The following is a 15,457-nucleotide window of genomic DNA, read 5'->3' as shown; positions in this document are numbered from 1 at the left end:
TCAACAGGAGACATTACACACACTCTCAGAACATACTTCAGCGTGGAGAGACAGGCTGATCTCACTCCGCGTTGGCAGGAATCAGTCAGTCAGGAATGGGCAACTAATCGTTTTTTAAAGGCAGCTTTGGTTTCTTTTTCACCCATTTCCTTACCTTTGGCTTTGTTTCTTTCCTTCCTGTACTGGCAGGTCGGGATGTGATAGAAGAGACGCGTTTAGGAGTGGAAGCTGGTACTGAGGACTCAGCAGGACTGGAGGGGTTTTTCAAAGGGGTTGTACTAACAGAGGAGGGTCGTTGGGGGGTAATGGAGGATCTATCTTTCAGGGGGTTGGCAGAGGAAGGTGTGGATGTCTTCAAACAAGTAAACAAAATACAAATACAAATAAAATTAAAAAAAATCAGCATGAGAAAAAGCAAACTGAAAAGGGATGATGGTTAAAATCAAATATGAATGGCTAGGAGTTAGAGGTGCAGCACACCAAGGCAGAAGTGACAGACGTGCACCTGCGATCAGGAGTTCTCCATCACACTGTGATGTCAGGCTTGTCAGACTGAAGTCTCACTTTAAGATTATTAGTCACCCAGTGACATTTCTTGATACTTAAATAATAAATTAATTAATGGAGATATCCTATCTCCTAGAATTGGAAGGGACCTTGAAAGGTCATTGAGTCCAGCCCCCTGCCTTCACTAGCAGGACCAAGTACTGATTTTGCCCCAGATCCCTAAGTGGCCCCCTCAAGGATTGAACTCACAACCCTGGGTTTAGCAGGCCAGTGCTCAAACAAACATTTGAAAGAAAGAAGCTGACTTGGCAGAAGCTAGTAAATCTAGGACCAGAATTTCCAAGAGCACCCAGTGCCCACAACAGGGCCAGATTTTCTAACACGCTCAGCACCCAGCGGGTCCCCACTGAGAACAAAAAGTGCCGGGCTCCTTTGAGAACCTGGCTCCCTAGTTCTTAAGATTCAGAGAACACAGAAGACTTTGGAGCAGGCAGCAGACTGTTCCCTGTCCCTTGATCTGAAGACACGACCCTACCCTTGCGAGTTTGCTCCAGTGCTTAATCACCCCCACTGTTAAAAATGTATTGCTTATTTCCAATTTAGTTTGCCTGGGTTCAACTTCCAGCCATTGGTTCTTGTTGTGCCTTTCTTTGCTAGACTAAAGAGCCCTTAAGTAAACCCATATTTTCTCCTCATGATGGAATTTGGGGATTGGGAGGAGGGATAGCTCAGTGGTTTGAGCATTGGCCTGCTAAACCCAAGCTTGTGAGTTCAATCTTTGAGGGGGCCATTTAGGGATTTAGTTAGGGATTGGTCCTGTTTTGAGCAGGGGGTTGGACTAGATGACCTCCTGAGGTCCCTTCCAACCCTATGATTCTATGAACTTACACACTGTAACCAAACCATCTCTCAATCTCCTTTGTGATAATTTCACAATTTCACAATGGAGATATCCCATCTCCTAGAACTGGAAGGGACCTTGAAAGGTCATTGAGTCCAGCCCCCTGCCTTCACTAGCAGGACCAAGTACTGATTTTGCCCCAGATCCCAAAGTGGCCCCCTCAAGGATTGAACTCACAACCCTGGGTTTAGCAGGCCAATGCTCAAACCACTGAGCTATCCCTCCCCCCCATAAGCTAAAATAAGGTATCAGATCGAGCTCTTTAAGTCTCTCCCGGTAAGGTATTTCCCCCCCAGGCATCAAATAATTTGTCTCTCTCTGTTCTGCATCCTCTCCAATTTTCCAACATCTCTTTTTTAAAACGTGGACACCAAAGCAGAGTAATATTCTAGTATCATCATCTGCATCATCATGGCAAATCCCAAAGGGACATGGGTCTACGGTACAGTATAACTGGCAAAATCACCTCCCTGCTCCTCCTCCTTTCTCCCCCATTTTGCCATCCAAGGATCGCGTTCGCTTTTTTTTTTTGCTACCGCCTCCCACTGAGCGCTCATGTTGAGTTGCTTGTCCACTATGACGTCTAAAATCCTTTTCAAAGGGGGTCTACCCTGCGAAGTTGTCAGCAAAACTTTTGTCTTTCACGGGTCCTTAAGAAAAGCCCCCCCGCAAAAGACAAAAGTTTTGCCGACGCAAGTGGCAGTGTGAACGCGGCTCTCTCCTGGAGCACTCTCCTGCCGACAAAGCTAACGCTGCTTGCGGGGCTGGACGTATTTAGTCGGCAAAAGAGCGTTTACACACGCTGACTTTTAGCTAAAAGCTGCGTGGTGTAGACAAGCCCTAAGTCATGGTTTCCAGGATACAGTCCTCAATTCTGTAGACATGGTCTGCGTTCCTTGCTCCTAGATGTAGAACTTTGTACTTAGCTGTATTAAAACACTTTTTGTTTAAACAGGCCCAGCTTCCCAAGCTATCAGATCACCCTGTCTGACTGCCCTGTCATCATGATTTACCGTTCCGCCAACCTCTCCCCTACCGATTTCCTTCAGCACCCGATGTTATATTTACTTCCAGATCATTAGATGGACATGCTGAATGGCATCAGGCCTACTACCAATCCCTGGGGAAAGAACAACCCCCTTCGATGACGATTCCCCACTGACAACTACTTTTTGAGATCTGCCAGTTAGCCAGTAATCCATTTATCTGTGCTTTATTGATATTCTATAGTGCTAACTGTTTAATCAGAATGTCATTTGGTATTAAGTCAAATGCCTTACAAATGTCTAAGTATATTACATCTATGCAATTACCTTTATTAGCCAAATTTGTTATCTCCTCAAAGAATGAAATCAGGTTTGTTTGACAAGACCTATTTTCCATAAAACCACATGGAATGGCATTAGCTATATTCCTATCCTTTAATTCTTAATTAATTTAATCCCGGATCAGCTTCTCCATTATTTTGTCTGGGACCGGTGTCAGGCAAACTGACCCCCTACACCCATGTCATCTATTTTGCACTTTCTGAATACTGGCATAACATTAGCACTCTTCCAGTCTTATGGAATTTCCCAGTATTAAATTGTGTGTATAATTCAGAGCACAACACTCTGTTGGGTATGGACATTTTTTTTAACTGTTGCTAAGACCAAATTCCCAGCCTTGCTCTTTCTTTGTTCCCAAAATGGGCAGTTATGTCAGTTCAGAACTGCTGGCTCGCCAACCAAAGCCCCAAATCTGCAACTGTTATTTCACAAAGGCTTACTCTCGCAGCTGCATGGATCTGATTCCAGGACTGGGACCCAATTATTTAGGGTAATAGTTTTTGGAAAGTTAAACACTTTGGACTCCTGCCATGTACCATGGGGTTTTCTTTGAATTAGTAAAAAACCCAGCAGTTTAATTTTAAAAGTCACAATTTTGTTATGAGTTGATTCTTCCAAGGTTCATGATTTAAAATGGCTGCACCTTCCAAAGGCAGGAGGGAAAAACACAAACACACACTAAAAGAAAAGAAAACTGGAAATTAATGGCAAGGTTTCCTAACAAATATATGACTTAGGTCAAAAGCAGCTGGGTGTAGATGGAGTCAAGAACACACACAGAAGGCTTACATCATATCGCGTATCTGTCATCCTACCTTAGGCTTTTTCTCTTCAGTATCAGTTCCATCTTTGTCTTTACTGTCAATACGAGCTGATGAAATGTAAATAAAGACAGTTATGTTCCTCTTCTTGGGGATGCTAAATAAATACCAAATAGCTTATAATGCCTGCATTATCGTAACATGCATTAATGTTCTCTTTTCTTCTCATTTCAGTTAAATCTATTAAAAAACAGTCCTTATCAAATGACTTCCTCTTTTTAAATGTGTTCTTGCTGTGTTACAGATTAGCCTTAATATAGGCGATGATGCGTTAGAGTAACTGTTAGGAGCATCAAATACATGCGGCAAGTTTTATCCCAGACCATCCTTGACAAGAAGATTGACATACTGTTCTAATGGTGTCTTTCTGAACAGCTCCATTCTCAGGCCTAAGTCTGTCCCTTTGCTCTTCAAAACAAATGCAGATAAGGTTTACGCATCACATCTGAAGACTAAAACTCACGAATGCCTCAAACCTACGAGGGTAGGTGTTGAAGACCTTAAGTAACAGAACGGCTTCTTCTTGTGTTTCCAAAATCACTTTTCAATGTATTACTTCAAAAAGCAATTTTATTCAAATCCGTTTGTAATCTTCATCTCTCCCAATCTACTATTTTCTGTATGAGACTGGCAGAGATTACTCCTTACGATTCCGTTTCAGAACCTGTAATATCCCTTGAGGCTTTATCGGCCAAATGAAAGCCACTTAAATGAGATTCATAGTGAACGCACAGGGTTTCTTGGGCCATTACACTATTATTTAGCCCCATTAACCTACGAACTACAACAGACACTGCAGTATTGCAAATAAAGAGATCAGAAGTATAGAAAGAGTAAAATGTGTACTACACTCTAGGGTGCTAGCTACTAAATCCACTTTTTTCCCCACCAGCAGCTAAATTCCTTCTTAATTTGAAAGGAAAAACAGCTCTTGTATCTTCTCTAAACTTTGGGAATTTATTCTGGCTGATAACGAAATGTACAAGGTCATTTATAAAATATAGCTCTAGCAGTCACCTTGAACCTTCCCCACTATCCACTTGCATAACTTGCCTCATGCCCTTCCCTTTCCTAAAACAGCAAAGGTGCCTTGTGCAATGAAGGTTGTGCTGTACGTTAGAGATAAGAACTCCAGGTATTTCTGGCTGAAAAGGGAAATACCCAGTCCTTTTTCTGTTCCTGCTACTGAATCAGAAGCCGGCGACTTTAAGCATATTGTAACCTGAACTGTCTGAAAACACAGTCAACTTCATTTCAAAGAGAAGAAGACTGTGCGCTTCCACCCATTAACTACTGGCATTGTGATGGCAACCTCTGCTAATGTCATGAGGTGTGAATGATTTCTGATTGCATATTAAGTTTAACAGGATTAACAGCAGCTGCTGATCCCCACAGTACAGTCCGTATGGCGGGAGCCTCCATCCTCCATTTCCTGCCTCACATGAGGGACAGTCTATGGGCTGAATGTTCAGGCTGACCGGGCTAGCTGTGCCAAGACAGTGTGTAGGCATCAAACGTGGTGTGGAACCCGTACAGACATGCAAACCTGTGTGTCAACGGCAAACGATTCCTGCGGAAAAGTGTCGGAACTCTATGGATGTCTACGGCTGGCGTGGCCCCAAAGAACTCACGTTGTGTTTTTAACACCTGGGCACTAAAACATGGACGCTAAGGAGGCTTGTAAATTAGCGAACAGATTTTCTTACAGATCCCATTTTGATTGCTTATTAAAACAATTCAGTGAAAAACCTGCATTTCACCATTGGACAGGCAACCTCCCAAGGTTTTCTTAGGACTACGGGTCTCGGTGAGAGGATAAATAGTTCTTGAATATAGAGAAAATGTGCCTGGCATACTAGCAAAAGCATTTGTGCCCAAACAGGCTGAATTTAGCCACCTACTCAGGCCAGGTAAACTAATACTGTTGCATGAACTTGAACATCTAAAGTTAAAGCTACCTGACCGCAGTGCTATCGGATAAGCAGTTAAATGGCTCAAGGTTTCTCAGCTGACATACTTGGGTATCTAACAGGCTTCCCCTCACATAGATCTCTCTTATAATACACCAAAGATTCAGCCCTCTCTTTGGAACTGTCAGGGGCGCACATAGTACTGGGCTTGGAAACTGAGGACAAATTCTCGCCTGCGGTACTCCTCCTCCCTCACCTTTAGAGCAATACGAGTGGGAGACCCTGCGTGGTTTATTAACAACAGCTATGAAACTATAGCCTGCTCTGTGGGAACGCTACGTCAGAAATGCCCAGAAAAAGTTTCAATTGATCAAACGCCTCTTCTCTTTTATAAATATTTAGAGTGATGGATGAAATCCAAGCGTCTACCTAGCAGCTTTGATAAATCCAAAGACACTGAAATGAAAAGGGAGAAAAGCACATGGCAGCGTGTCAGCGCCCATGCAAGAGAACATGCAACCAAAGCGCGAGTGTGATGCGAATGCATCAAAGGCCAGGAGTAAACGGAGGGTGAAAAGCAGCAGCACGTTGGATTTGTTCAGAGCGAACATCTGTGGACAACTGTCAGGCAGCAGGATTCAAGGGGTGCCAGTACTGGTTTTAGCAGCCTTGCCCTGAGCAAGTCATTGGAGATAGAAGCGTGGGGAAGGAAAATGAGACACACACACACCTTTTAAATGAGGAACCCGACTGACTTGTTTCTCTGACATGCGAGTTGCGGGTTTCTTTTTGGGTGATTCTTCTTTTTCCATGGCCTGCACCATTCCCCCCATCTCCTGTTGCAAGGAAACACTTCTATCTGCCACGTCCTTATTTAACCTATCAGGAAACTTGGTTGCACCTAGTGGAGAACCTGAGATTTCTCCCTCCCTAATTACATTAGCTTCAACTTCCACTTGGTACATACTTTCAGAGGGTTCCATCTTGGTAACATCATCATATCCTTTCCCTGACAACCACTGCTGTCTCTCATCTAGGATCTGTCCTGCTTTATGAGTTTCCCTTTCAGTAACAGGAGTCTCTCTAGAGATTTCTGCCAGATTATCTTTGGGTCGGCCTTCTGCTGGAAAGCCATGCACCTCCACAGCTTCCTCGGCTGTTTCAAGCAGTAGAGAGTCTTGCGGTCCTAATGCGGAAGGTGAATCCTGCGGAATAGTTTCATCAATGTCACGGTCTTCATCTTTTTCATGCCCAGCGGCCTCTTCTTTCAATTTACCTCTGCTGTATAAAGGATACGGCCTGTCTTGAATATGGGAGTTGTCAACTGGCTCATACCCCACATCATCAATACCCGGGTGCCACTTTTCAAATGGAGCAGCCAGTTTCTCATGATAGAACATTCCAGCACTTGGAGCACCCTGAGAGAATTCGGAAACTGCTGATGTGGCAAATTCTTCCGTGCACACATCATGACCTGCTTCATCTGCCAACGCTTTACCCACTCCAACGTCCTCTTTTCCACCATGGTCCCAGAGCTCAGTTCTGGAGACAGCCTCCTGGCTTTCTTCAAAGGCTCTGAAGTCTTCATATGTGCCTGGGGGGACTGGTATGGTGGCCTCAGCTCTGGCAGGAATTGCTGCTGCCTGTTCTCCAGTCCGCATTTCACGTAAAGGGAGGACAGTCGCTGGAAGAACCTCACCTGCTTGTTTTTCTGGCTGAATCTCACTTGCCACGTGCTCCTGAATTCCAGGTTCCACACTCTCCCATAGCCTTGGGGAGCTCAGCTCTTCTGGGGGGCGAAGAAGGAGGGTAGGATGTCAAGCGTGGCAAAGAATTAGCACAGGTATTTCAATGGAAAGTCATTCTTGCAACACAAAAGAAAGACTTAAAAGACTTTTTATAACCATTCTACACGGATAAAAGCAATCAAGTCCTACACTGCCACTTGCGGTGGAAAATTCAATTCTGCAGTTCTCTTTGTTTTAAAGGAATCTTGTCCCTGTAGATAGGCTTAAAACAGAGCTACTCCACTTTGCTTTGATGATACACATTGAATCATCCATCATCTCTGCTTACCTGCTCCAGTGCTGGGAAGAGGTAGAGTACCAAAACAAACACAGGATTTGCCATACCAGATCTATCCAGTTATCCTGTCTCCCATACTGAAAGTCTCAGAGGAAGGAGCGTCCCTCCGCCCCCAGTAATATGCCGGTGTGTGATCAACTATGCTCTGTGACCATGGTGGATGGATTCTATCCCAGCCTCTGTCCACAGAGGTGGTCCAAAGTATGCCATGAAGGCTAACATTTGATCATCGTTCAATTTTATAGGCCACAAAACTATCCAGCCTCTATCTAATTACAGCACTGGACAATTAATTAGCTCTTGTGGCAGTGAATGCCACAGGTTCACCACGTGTCAAATGAAGTGTCGCTTTCATTTGTTCTAAATAAATCTGCCAATAATTGTGTTGCGTAACCACAACACAGTGCGGGCCAGAATGAAAATGGATAGATAGTCTCCCCACTCTACGGGCTAGTCTACACTGGCAACGTTAAAGCGCTACCGCGGCAGCGCTTTAATGTGGCTTGTGTAGTCGCAGCAGGGGGCGTAGCTAACAACGCTGGTGCATTATCTACACTGGTGCTTTGCAGCGCTGAAACTTGCTGCGCTCAGGGGTGTTTTTTCACACCCCTGAGCAAGAAAGTTTTTTCACACCCCTGAGCAAGAAAGTTGCAGCGCTGTAAAATGCCAGTGTAGACAAGCCCTCAGGTTACATACAAAACTTAAATCCCCTCCAGCTCTTCTTCTCTCCAAACTAAATAAAACTAGTTATAGCTGACACATCTCAGCCATCCGGAATTCTAACCATCTTCACTTCTCTAGACCATTTCTTCTTCTGCTACATCTTTACCAAAAACTAGACAGAGCAGTGCAAGTATTCCAATTCTTTTTTATTTCAGTAGCCTGTCTACGCCACCAAAGCACAGGGTGTAGGTGGAGAGGATGGATCACACAACAGAAACACCTGGCTGCGACTGCAAACAAACTCTGATTTTGTATGTTCCGCCCACTCTGCAGTAATTAGTACCATAACATTGCACACCCATTCTGGAGCAGCTGACAGTATAACCTTTAAAAAACAGAGCTTACAGTCATAGATGCAAAGATTTTAAGGCCAGAAGGGAACATTTATGATCATCCAGCTAAGGCCTACTCTACAGACCTACAATGATGTTGCCCAGGGGTGTGAAAAATTCACATCCCTGAGTGACGTAGTTATATTTACCTAACTCCCCAGGTAGACAGCACTCGGTCGATGGGAGAACTTCCACCGCCTCTTGGGGTATGTCTACACTACCCACTGGATCGGCGATAAATCGATCCCCGAACACGCTCCCCGGCGACTCCGGAACTCCACCAGGGCGAGAGGCGGAAGCGGAGTCGACGGGGGAGCGGCGGCCATCGATCCCGCGCCGTGAGGACGTGAAGTAAGTCAATCTAAGTCAATCTAAGCTACGTCGACTTCAGCTCCGCTATTCCTGGAGCTGAAGTTGCGTATCTTATATCGACTCTTCCCCCCCCAGTGTAGACCAGCCCTCAGAGTTGTGCTGCAGGCGAGCAGAACATACCGTAAGGACAACAAAAGTAGAGACGTGCCCACTACATTCATTAGCGACATTTCCAAAATGCACTTGTTGTTCTAAATACAGAGGGCAACACGTGATCAAAGGTGTTTGTAACATTTCAAATGATACGGTTAAAAATCTGAAGATTTAAAAGGCTGCCCCTCCCACAGAAACTTGAGACTCACTTCACTACTCTTCCCTCTTCATGCTGAAGAGCCAGTTTTCAAAGTCCGCAGCAAAACAAAACCAAGGTCACTAATTATGATTTATACCTGGCCACAGGCGTGCAGCCCTCATCACAATTATATCTGACCCAGAGGAAAATGTATCATAAAATGGAAGTGCCCCTTTTAAAGCATCATTCCCCACGTTCAGAGAAGTAACAATTTACTGCGCAGAAACCTGGTACTCAGTACAAGGGAGGGAAAACGTTTAAACATCTGGTGAGAACAGAAAAGTGGCCAGAGCTGGGCAGATATCATGCAACGCTTCCATCACATTTCTGCTAATGACCTCAAGCGACACCTACAGAACCCTCTGCTATTCTAAACCTTGTCCATTTGCACACAAGAACTGCCACTCACAAAGATTTGCAAGATGATCCTGTGATACAGTTATGGGCAAACTTCTGCTAGGGAGTAGGATAAGAATAACCAAACTCATTTACATGGAAGCTGAAGATGCGAACTCTGTCCTGAGTTGAAAAGATACAGGAAAAAATATTTACTTTTTAAACATCACTAAGTTTGAAAGTACCTCTCTCAGCCAGGCAAGTTGTGTGCAATTTTGAGAGTAGCAGCAGGCATGGAGCAGGAAGGATATACACCAAACAGATGAAGAAATTCAGGTCATGAATATGCCACCAAGAAAAAGATCTTGCAAAATGGGATTTACTCAGCTTGAAAAACCAAGCATCATGTAAATGGCACAAGATGGAGAGCGTGAGCATGAAAACCATCTACAACACATTCAACTTTCTGCACTTGCTGTTTCATTAGACGGGTGGAATTTTCAAAAACATTCCGAGCATTAGCCTCCCTCTGCGCCCACTGGACGCTTTTGAAAATCCCACCCTGAAGTTTTCAATTATGTCTGAAGTCAGCATAGTCAAAAATCACCTTTTTCAGCCTGACTCCTGTGAGCTAGTAGCGCCTCCTATTAAAGGGATAATTTTTTAGCTCGGTTAAGCAGATGCCCAGTTATGCTGTACGTCCACACACTGCACAGCAGCTAGCTTTGTTATGTTCTGTGTAACAGAGGCCAGAAGAGACTACTCTCAATATGTCCAAGTACAAAATGAGACTGGTTTGAGGATAATGTGCAAACCAGACTCTTAGTGGGCATTATTTTTGTCACAATTCAAGTAAAAAAATTGGATGTGGTGATTATAAAGTTAGATAATCCACTGCCTCGGGGTCAGCACTGCAGGGTTCAAAATCAACCCACGCCTCTCGTTCCACAGGAGAGTGACATTGAGATATATTGCAAAAGGTGACTGGGGATGAAGGAGTCCGTATTCAAGTATGAGCATCTCCCGTTGGCTGACCCATATTGTCCTCTCTGTGTGTATTTTGCAAGGTGATTCCTCCTTCCATAGCTTGGAGGATACTCAACCGTCCGCTATTCCAGACAGAGGACAAGGACTCAGGCTGTGACCATCCAGAGAAGAAGGGCAATGGAGGAAAAGTTGTGGTGTCCCCCTAAAATGAAAAAGTGGGGGGGGGATACTTCAAGCATCTTGACCATACCTGGCTAAAGACCGGCAGCGGCAGGGAGAACTGGATAGTTGGGTGTCTAGCAAAGAAGGGAAGCATTGCAGAAGAAAAAATCCCAAACCACTGGCAACTCCTATCTCTGATTTGGGTCCCAATTGGATTTTTCTATTTCCCAGCAGCAAATATTCCACTGACCTTGAGCACCATCTCCTGCAGCTTGATCCTCAAGGTTAGGAGTAGCTCCCACACCTGCTTCCTCAGCTGATTCACAGTTAAATAAAGGGGGGGAAAATTACAAAAGTTAAATTGAAATGGCTGCCACGAAAAACAAATTTGCTTCCTTACTGATCCTGTCCATCAGCCTGACAGGGCCGCCCAGAGGATTCACGGGGCCTGGGGTCTTCGGTGGCGGGGGTCCTTCTGCTCCAGGTCTTCGGGACACTTCGGCGGCGGGTCCCGGAGAGAGTGAAGGACCCACCGCCGAATTGCCGCCGAAGACCCGGAGCAGAAGAAGCTCCGAGTCTTCGGCAGCGGGTCCTTCACTCGCTCCGGGTGTGTTCGGCGGCACTGAAGGACCTGCCACCGAAGACTCGCCGAAAACTCTTGTGGGGGGCCCTGAAAACTCTCGTGGGGGCCCCTGTGAGGCCCGGGGCAAATTGCTCCACTTGTGCTCCCCCTCGCCCCGGTGGCCCTGCAGCCTGAATGCTTTATAAACAATACTATAATGTACCTGACGGCAGTTACCTTTTAACTGCAGTTGAGGGACTGCCTTATTACATCAGAGCACTGCTTCATCTAAGCCAGTATCTTGGATGACAAAGACCAGTACCAGATACTTCAGAGACAAGTGCAGGAAACTCTTGTGGGCAATTAAGGAGTGGCCTTGCCAAGGTTAGCATGAGAATGTATATCCCTTTTTCAGCAAGGGTGGATGTTATCAGCCACAAAAATATCTAATTCTTTATTATTGCCCACAGGCTAACTATAACAAAGCTCAGACTAATTCTAACACTGACTCAATGCTAAAAGTGGAGAGCTATGGGGTAATGGCAAACACTGCTAAGTGTCGTCTCACTACCCCAGGCAATAGAAAGGAACTGAGAGGTGGTTTGGGGTCCTTGGGGGAGGCAGGGTACAGCATCAGAAATCCTCTGAGGTAAACAGGATGAAATTCAGTAAGTATAAATGCAAAGTACTCCACTTAGGAAGGAACAATCAGATGCACACACACAAAATGGGCAACGACGGCCTAGGAAGGAGTACGTCAGAAAGGGATCTGGGAGTCACAGTAGATCACAAGCTAAGTATGAGTCAACAGTGTAACGCTGTTGCAAAAAAACCCGCAAACATCATTCCGGGATGTATTGGCAGGAGTGTTGTGAGCAAGACACGAGAAGTAATTTTTCTGCTCTACTCTGCACTGATTAGGCCTCAACTGGAGTATTGTGTCCAGTTCTGGGCCCCACGTTTCAGGAAAGATGTGGACAAACTGGAGAAAGTCCAGAGAAGAGCAACAAAAATGATTAAAGTTATAGAAAAATGACCTACGAGGGAAGACTGAAAAAATTAGGCTTGTTTAGCCTGGAGAAGAAGACAGAGGAGACATGGTAACCGTTTTCAAGTACATAAAAGGTTGTTACAAGGAGGAGGGAGAAAAAAATGTTCTCCTTAACCTCTGAGGATAGGACAAGAAGCAATGGGCTTAAACTGTAGCAAGGGAGGTTTAGGTTGGACATCAGGAAAAACTTCCTCACTGTCAGGGTGGTGAAGCACTGAAATAAATTCCCTAGGGAGGTTGCAGAATCTCCATCATCGGAGATTTTTAAGAGCAGGTTGGACAAACACCTGTCAGGGATGGTCTAGATAATACTTAGTCCTGCCATGAGTGCAGGGGACTGGACAAGATGACCTCTCAAGATCCCTTCTAGTCCTATGATTCTATCATGCAGTGCACATACGTGGCCCCCAAAGGACACTGCTGACCAAAATATTCCAATCTCTCACTCATGGGGTGTATGAGCACCTACAGTGGGATCCATGTGGACAAATCCTCAAAAAATAACACCTGGTTTACTTTTTGCCCTGCTGCTGCACGCTGCGCAGAGGTTTATGCTGTCCAGAATGACGCCTAGGTCTGTTTCCCGAAGAGCTCCAGTTCGCTTAGAACCCAGGAACATCAAGGGACAGTTCGACCTATATTTTCAGAGGTGCACTGCCTTGCATTTATCAATGCTGAATTCCATTTGTCATTCCATGATGCCCATTCACTTAACTTGATTAGCTCAGTCTTCTTTCAGTCTTGACTAACCTACTTAATTTTGACCCTTTTAAAATGTTGCCCGCTCACTACTCACCCCCCTTTCCCCGATGGTTAATATATTACACATCAATCCTAACACACAACCTGGGGGCACCCCCCATTAAGCTTCTACAATGTTGAAAACCAACCATTTATTGCTACCTTTTTTTTTGGAGGGGGGGGTGGTCACTAATTTCGGACCCATGACAGTACTTTAACCTCTCATCCCATGTCAAGCCTGAAGACAGGACCTTTGACAAAGGCATTTTGACAGTTCAAGTAAACTATGTCCATCTGCTATTTTGCTGACATTCAGAGAATTCTAGTAGACTAGAGAGGCATGATTTTCTGCTACAGCAGCCATGCTGGGTTGCTTCTCTCCTGTGTTTCTCTAAGTTTTTTATCAATTCTATTTTTAATCACCTTTCAACCAGTTTACCTGGTACCAAAGTAAAGCTCACTAGTCTGCAATTCCAAGGATCAAACCTAGTGCCTTCAGGGGCTCCCCACCAATTCTCAGGTATAGTCACCGATTAAATGAGAGACTGCATCCTTTTGTTACCAGCTCAGCCACTTCATCTTGTGGCACACAAAAAGAGGATGATGCTGTTGAACCAGGAGAGGAGAAAAGGTTGCAACGTCTTCCCCAAAGATCCTGCTGCTCTCCAGGATGGGAACAAGAGACAGACCTGACCAGTTCAGATTTTCAAGTAGGAGAAGGTAAAGCAGCAAACCTGTGTGTGCTTATTGGAACCTACCCAAGCCTATGAGATGTTTGTAGTTTGACTACTAAGCTGCAACTCCAGTGCCCATTCCTGCTCTATAAGCATCCAGAAAGACTGTCCAGCCACCAGGGATGGTATGGTATTTAACAGAGGTGTTTTTTTACCAGGTAAAATCATGGGTTTTAGTGCCCTGGGAAATACTACTTAGTCTCAGTTTAAAGCATTTTCTATTTTAAAAACTCTTTCGTCAATGCACACCACATTACGCTGAGTTTTAGTTACATATTCAAATTGTGATCACAAGGTAGTAGATTTGAGATGAATTTAGGGCTGTACAAATAAAAAGCAAAACTGCACTGGTCGTAATATCAATATATGTCCTTATAATACTGAGCATCAGAATGTCTATACATTTTGGTTGGTTGTTTTCTCAATGGAGTTATACACGTTACGACTTATTTCGGTTTATCAATATTGTATAAACAAAAGTCGAAATCATTTGATTATATGTGAGTGACAATAATGCAGAGTTGTAGGCTTGACGCATTAAGCAATCAGAAACATGCAGAAACATGCAGTTGCCACCTACCAGTCCAGGTCCATTTGACCAGGCAGCATTCTGTAGCAGAAGACCAACTTTGAAACAGTGGATAGATTATTCAGTTTGGAACGGCTGTATCCAAAGTTTGAAAAGATTCGTTCTACGCCTGCTGAACTTGCTGGACACCGATGCAATTGTTTCCCCCATTTCCTGGTTTAAACCAGTATTTACCAGCACCCTGCGCTAAACTAGTTTTTCCCAGGAAACTGCCAACCCTGCCAGCCACACTTCGAAACTCCTTCCTCGTTCACCAGAAGGCGTGCAGAGGCCTCACCTGTGGTTCCTTCGGGTATCTCCACATGCTGCCGGGCTGCAATCCGATCCTCATGTGCTCTCTCCTCCACTAAGGGCGCTGTGGCATCTGAAAAACAAAGCAGCTTTCACACGGCTGGACTGAAACAAAACCCCTTCGGAGGTCAGTGCTTTAAAAAAAATATATATATAGCACTGAAGGATGCATCACAGAAGGGAAACCATCCTCAATGCTCACCAGGTCTCCTTCCTATCGGCTGAGCAGGATGAAAGTTGATACTTGTCATGGGAAACAAAAGCGCAAGCACGGCGCATGCACACGCAGAGAGCCCATCTGTTAGGCACGCTGTACATCCATCACCTCCTTTGTCACACAAGCTACATGCCTCCCTGTATTACTTACCCATCCAAAAAATAAAATAGTTTGGCTACCAGCACGGTCTTTTTAAAATATGCCCAGAGCAGGAGGGCGGAGAATGCCTGGTTTGCACTTTCAGCAATGCTGCCCGCACAGAGGTGATGCTCAGAGCTCAGCTGGTGACCACAGCCCACAGAGTCAGGACGTTTTATTATAACATACATGCATCTTTCATTAACCCCCTCAGCTGAACTGTGTCCACTAATTCATCCCTGCTGGGACATTCCGCACACGGCAAACCTCTGGCGTCTCTTTCCCCCCCGACCAAATGAGGTTTTCCTCATAGACTCATAGACTTTAAGGTCAGAAGGGACCATTATGATCATCTGGTCTGACCCCCTGCATGCTGCA

At 44.9% G+C, this 15,457-nt stretch overlaps 1 protein-coding gene across 35 annotated transcripts in view; it reads right to left on the bottom strand.

Moving 5' to 3' along the window:
- Positions 1–15,457, bottom strand: part of MAPT (microtubule associated protein tau) — a 106,055-nt gene that overhangs the window by 26,405 nt on the left and 64,193 nt on the right. For 12 of the 35 annotated variants that reach the window (XM_065577400.1, XM_008162627.3, XM_065577397.1 and 9 more), the window contains 5 exons: positions 14,711–14,797; positions 11,007–11,072; positions 7,167–7,256; positions 3,552–3,607; positions 155–352 (listed from right to left, as the gene is read on the bottom strand). In XM_065577400.1, coding sequence (XP_065433472.1) covers positions 155–352; positions 3,552–3,607; positions 7,167–7,256; positions 11,007–11,072; positions 14,711–14,797 — 497 coding nt within the window. Of the gene's footprint in view, positions 1–154; positions 353–3,551; positions 3,608–6,197; positions 7,257–11,006; positions 11,073–14,710; positions 14,798–15,457 lie in introns of those variants that run through there. The other 23 variants (XR_010594729.1, XR_010594732.1, XR_010594730.1 and 20 more) reach the window with 10 other exon arrangements.

The sequence above is a fragment of the Chrysemys picta genome, chromosome 24 (genome assembly GCF_011386835.1).
Source record: "Chrysemys picta bellii isolate R12L10 chromosome 24, ASM1138683v2, whole genome shotgun sequence".
Taxonomy (NCBI): Eukaryota; Metazoa; Chordata; order Testudines; family Emydidae; genus Chrysemys; species Chrysemys picta.
Note: the sequence above shows the minus strand (reverse complement) of the source record. Positions and strands in the feature narration are given on the sequence as shown.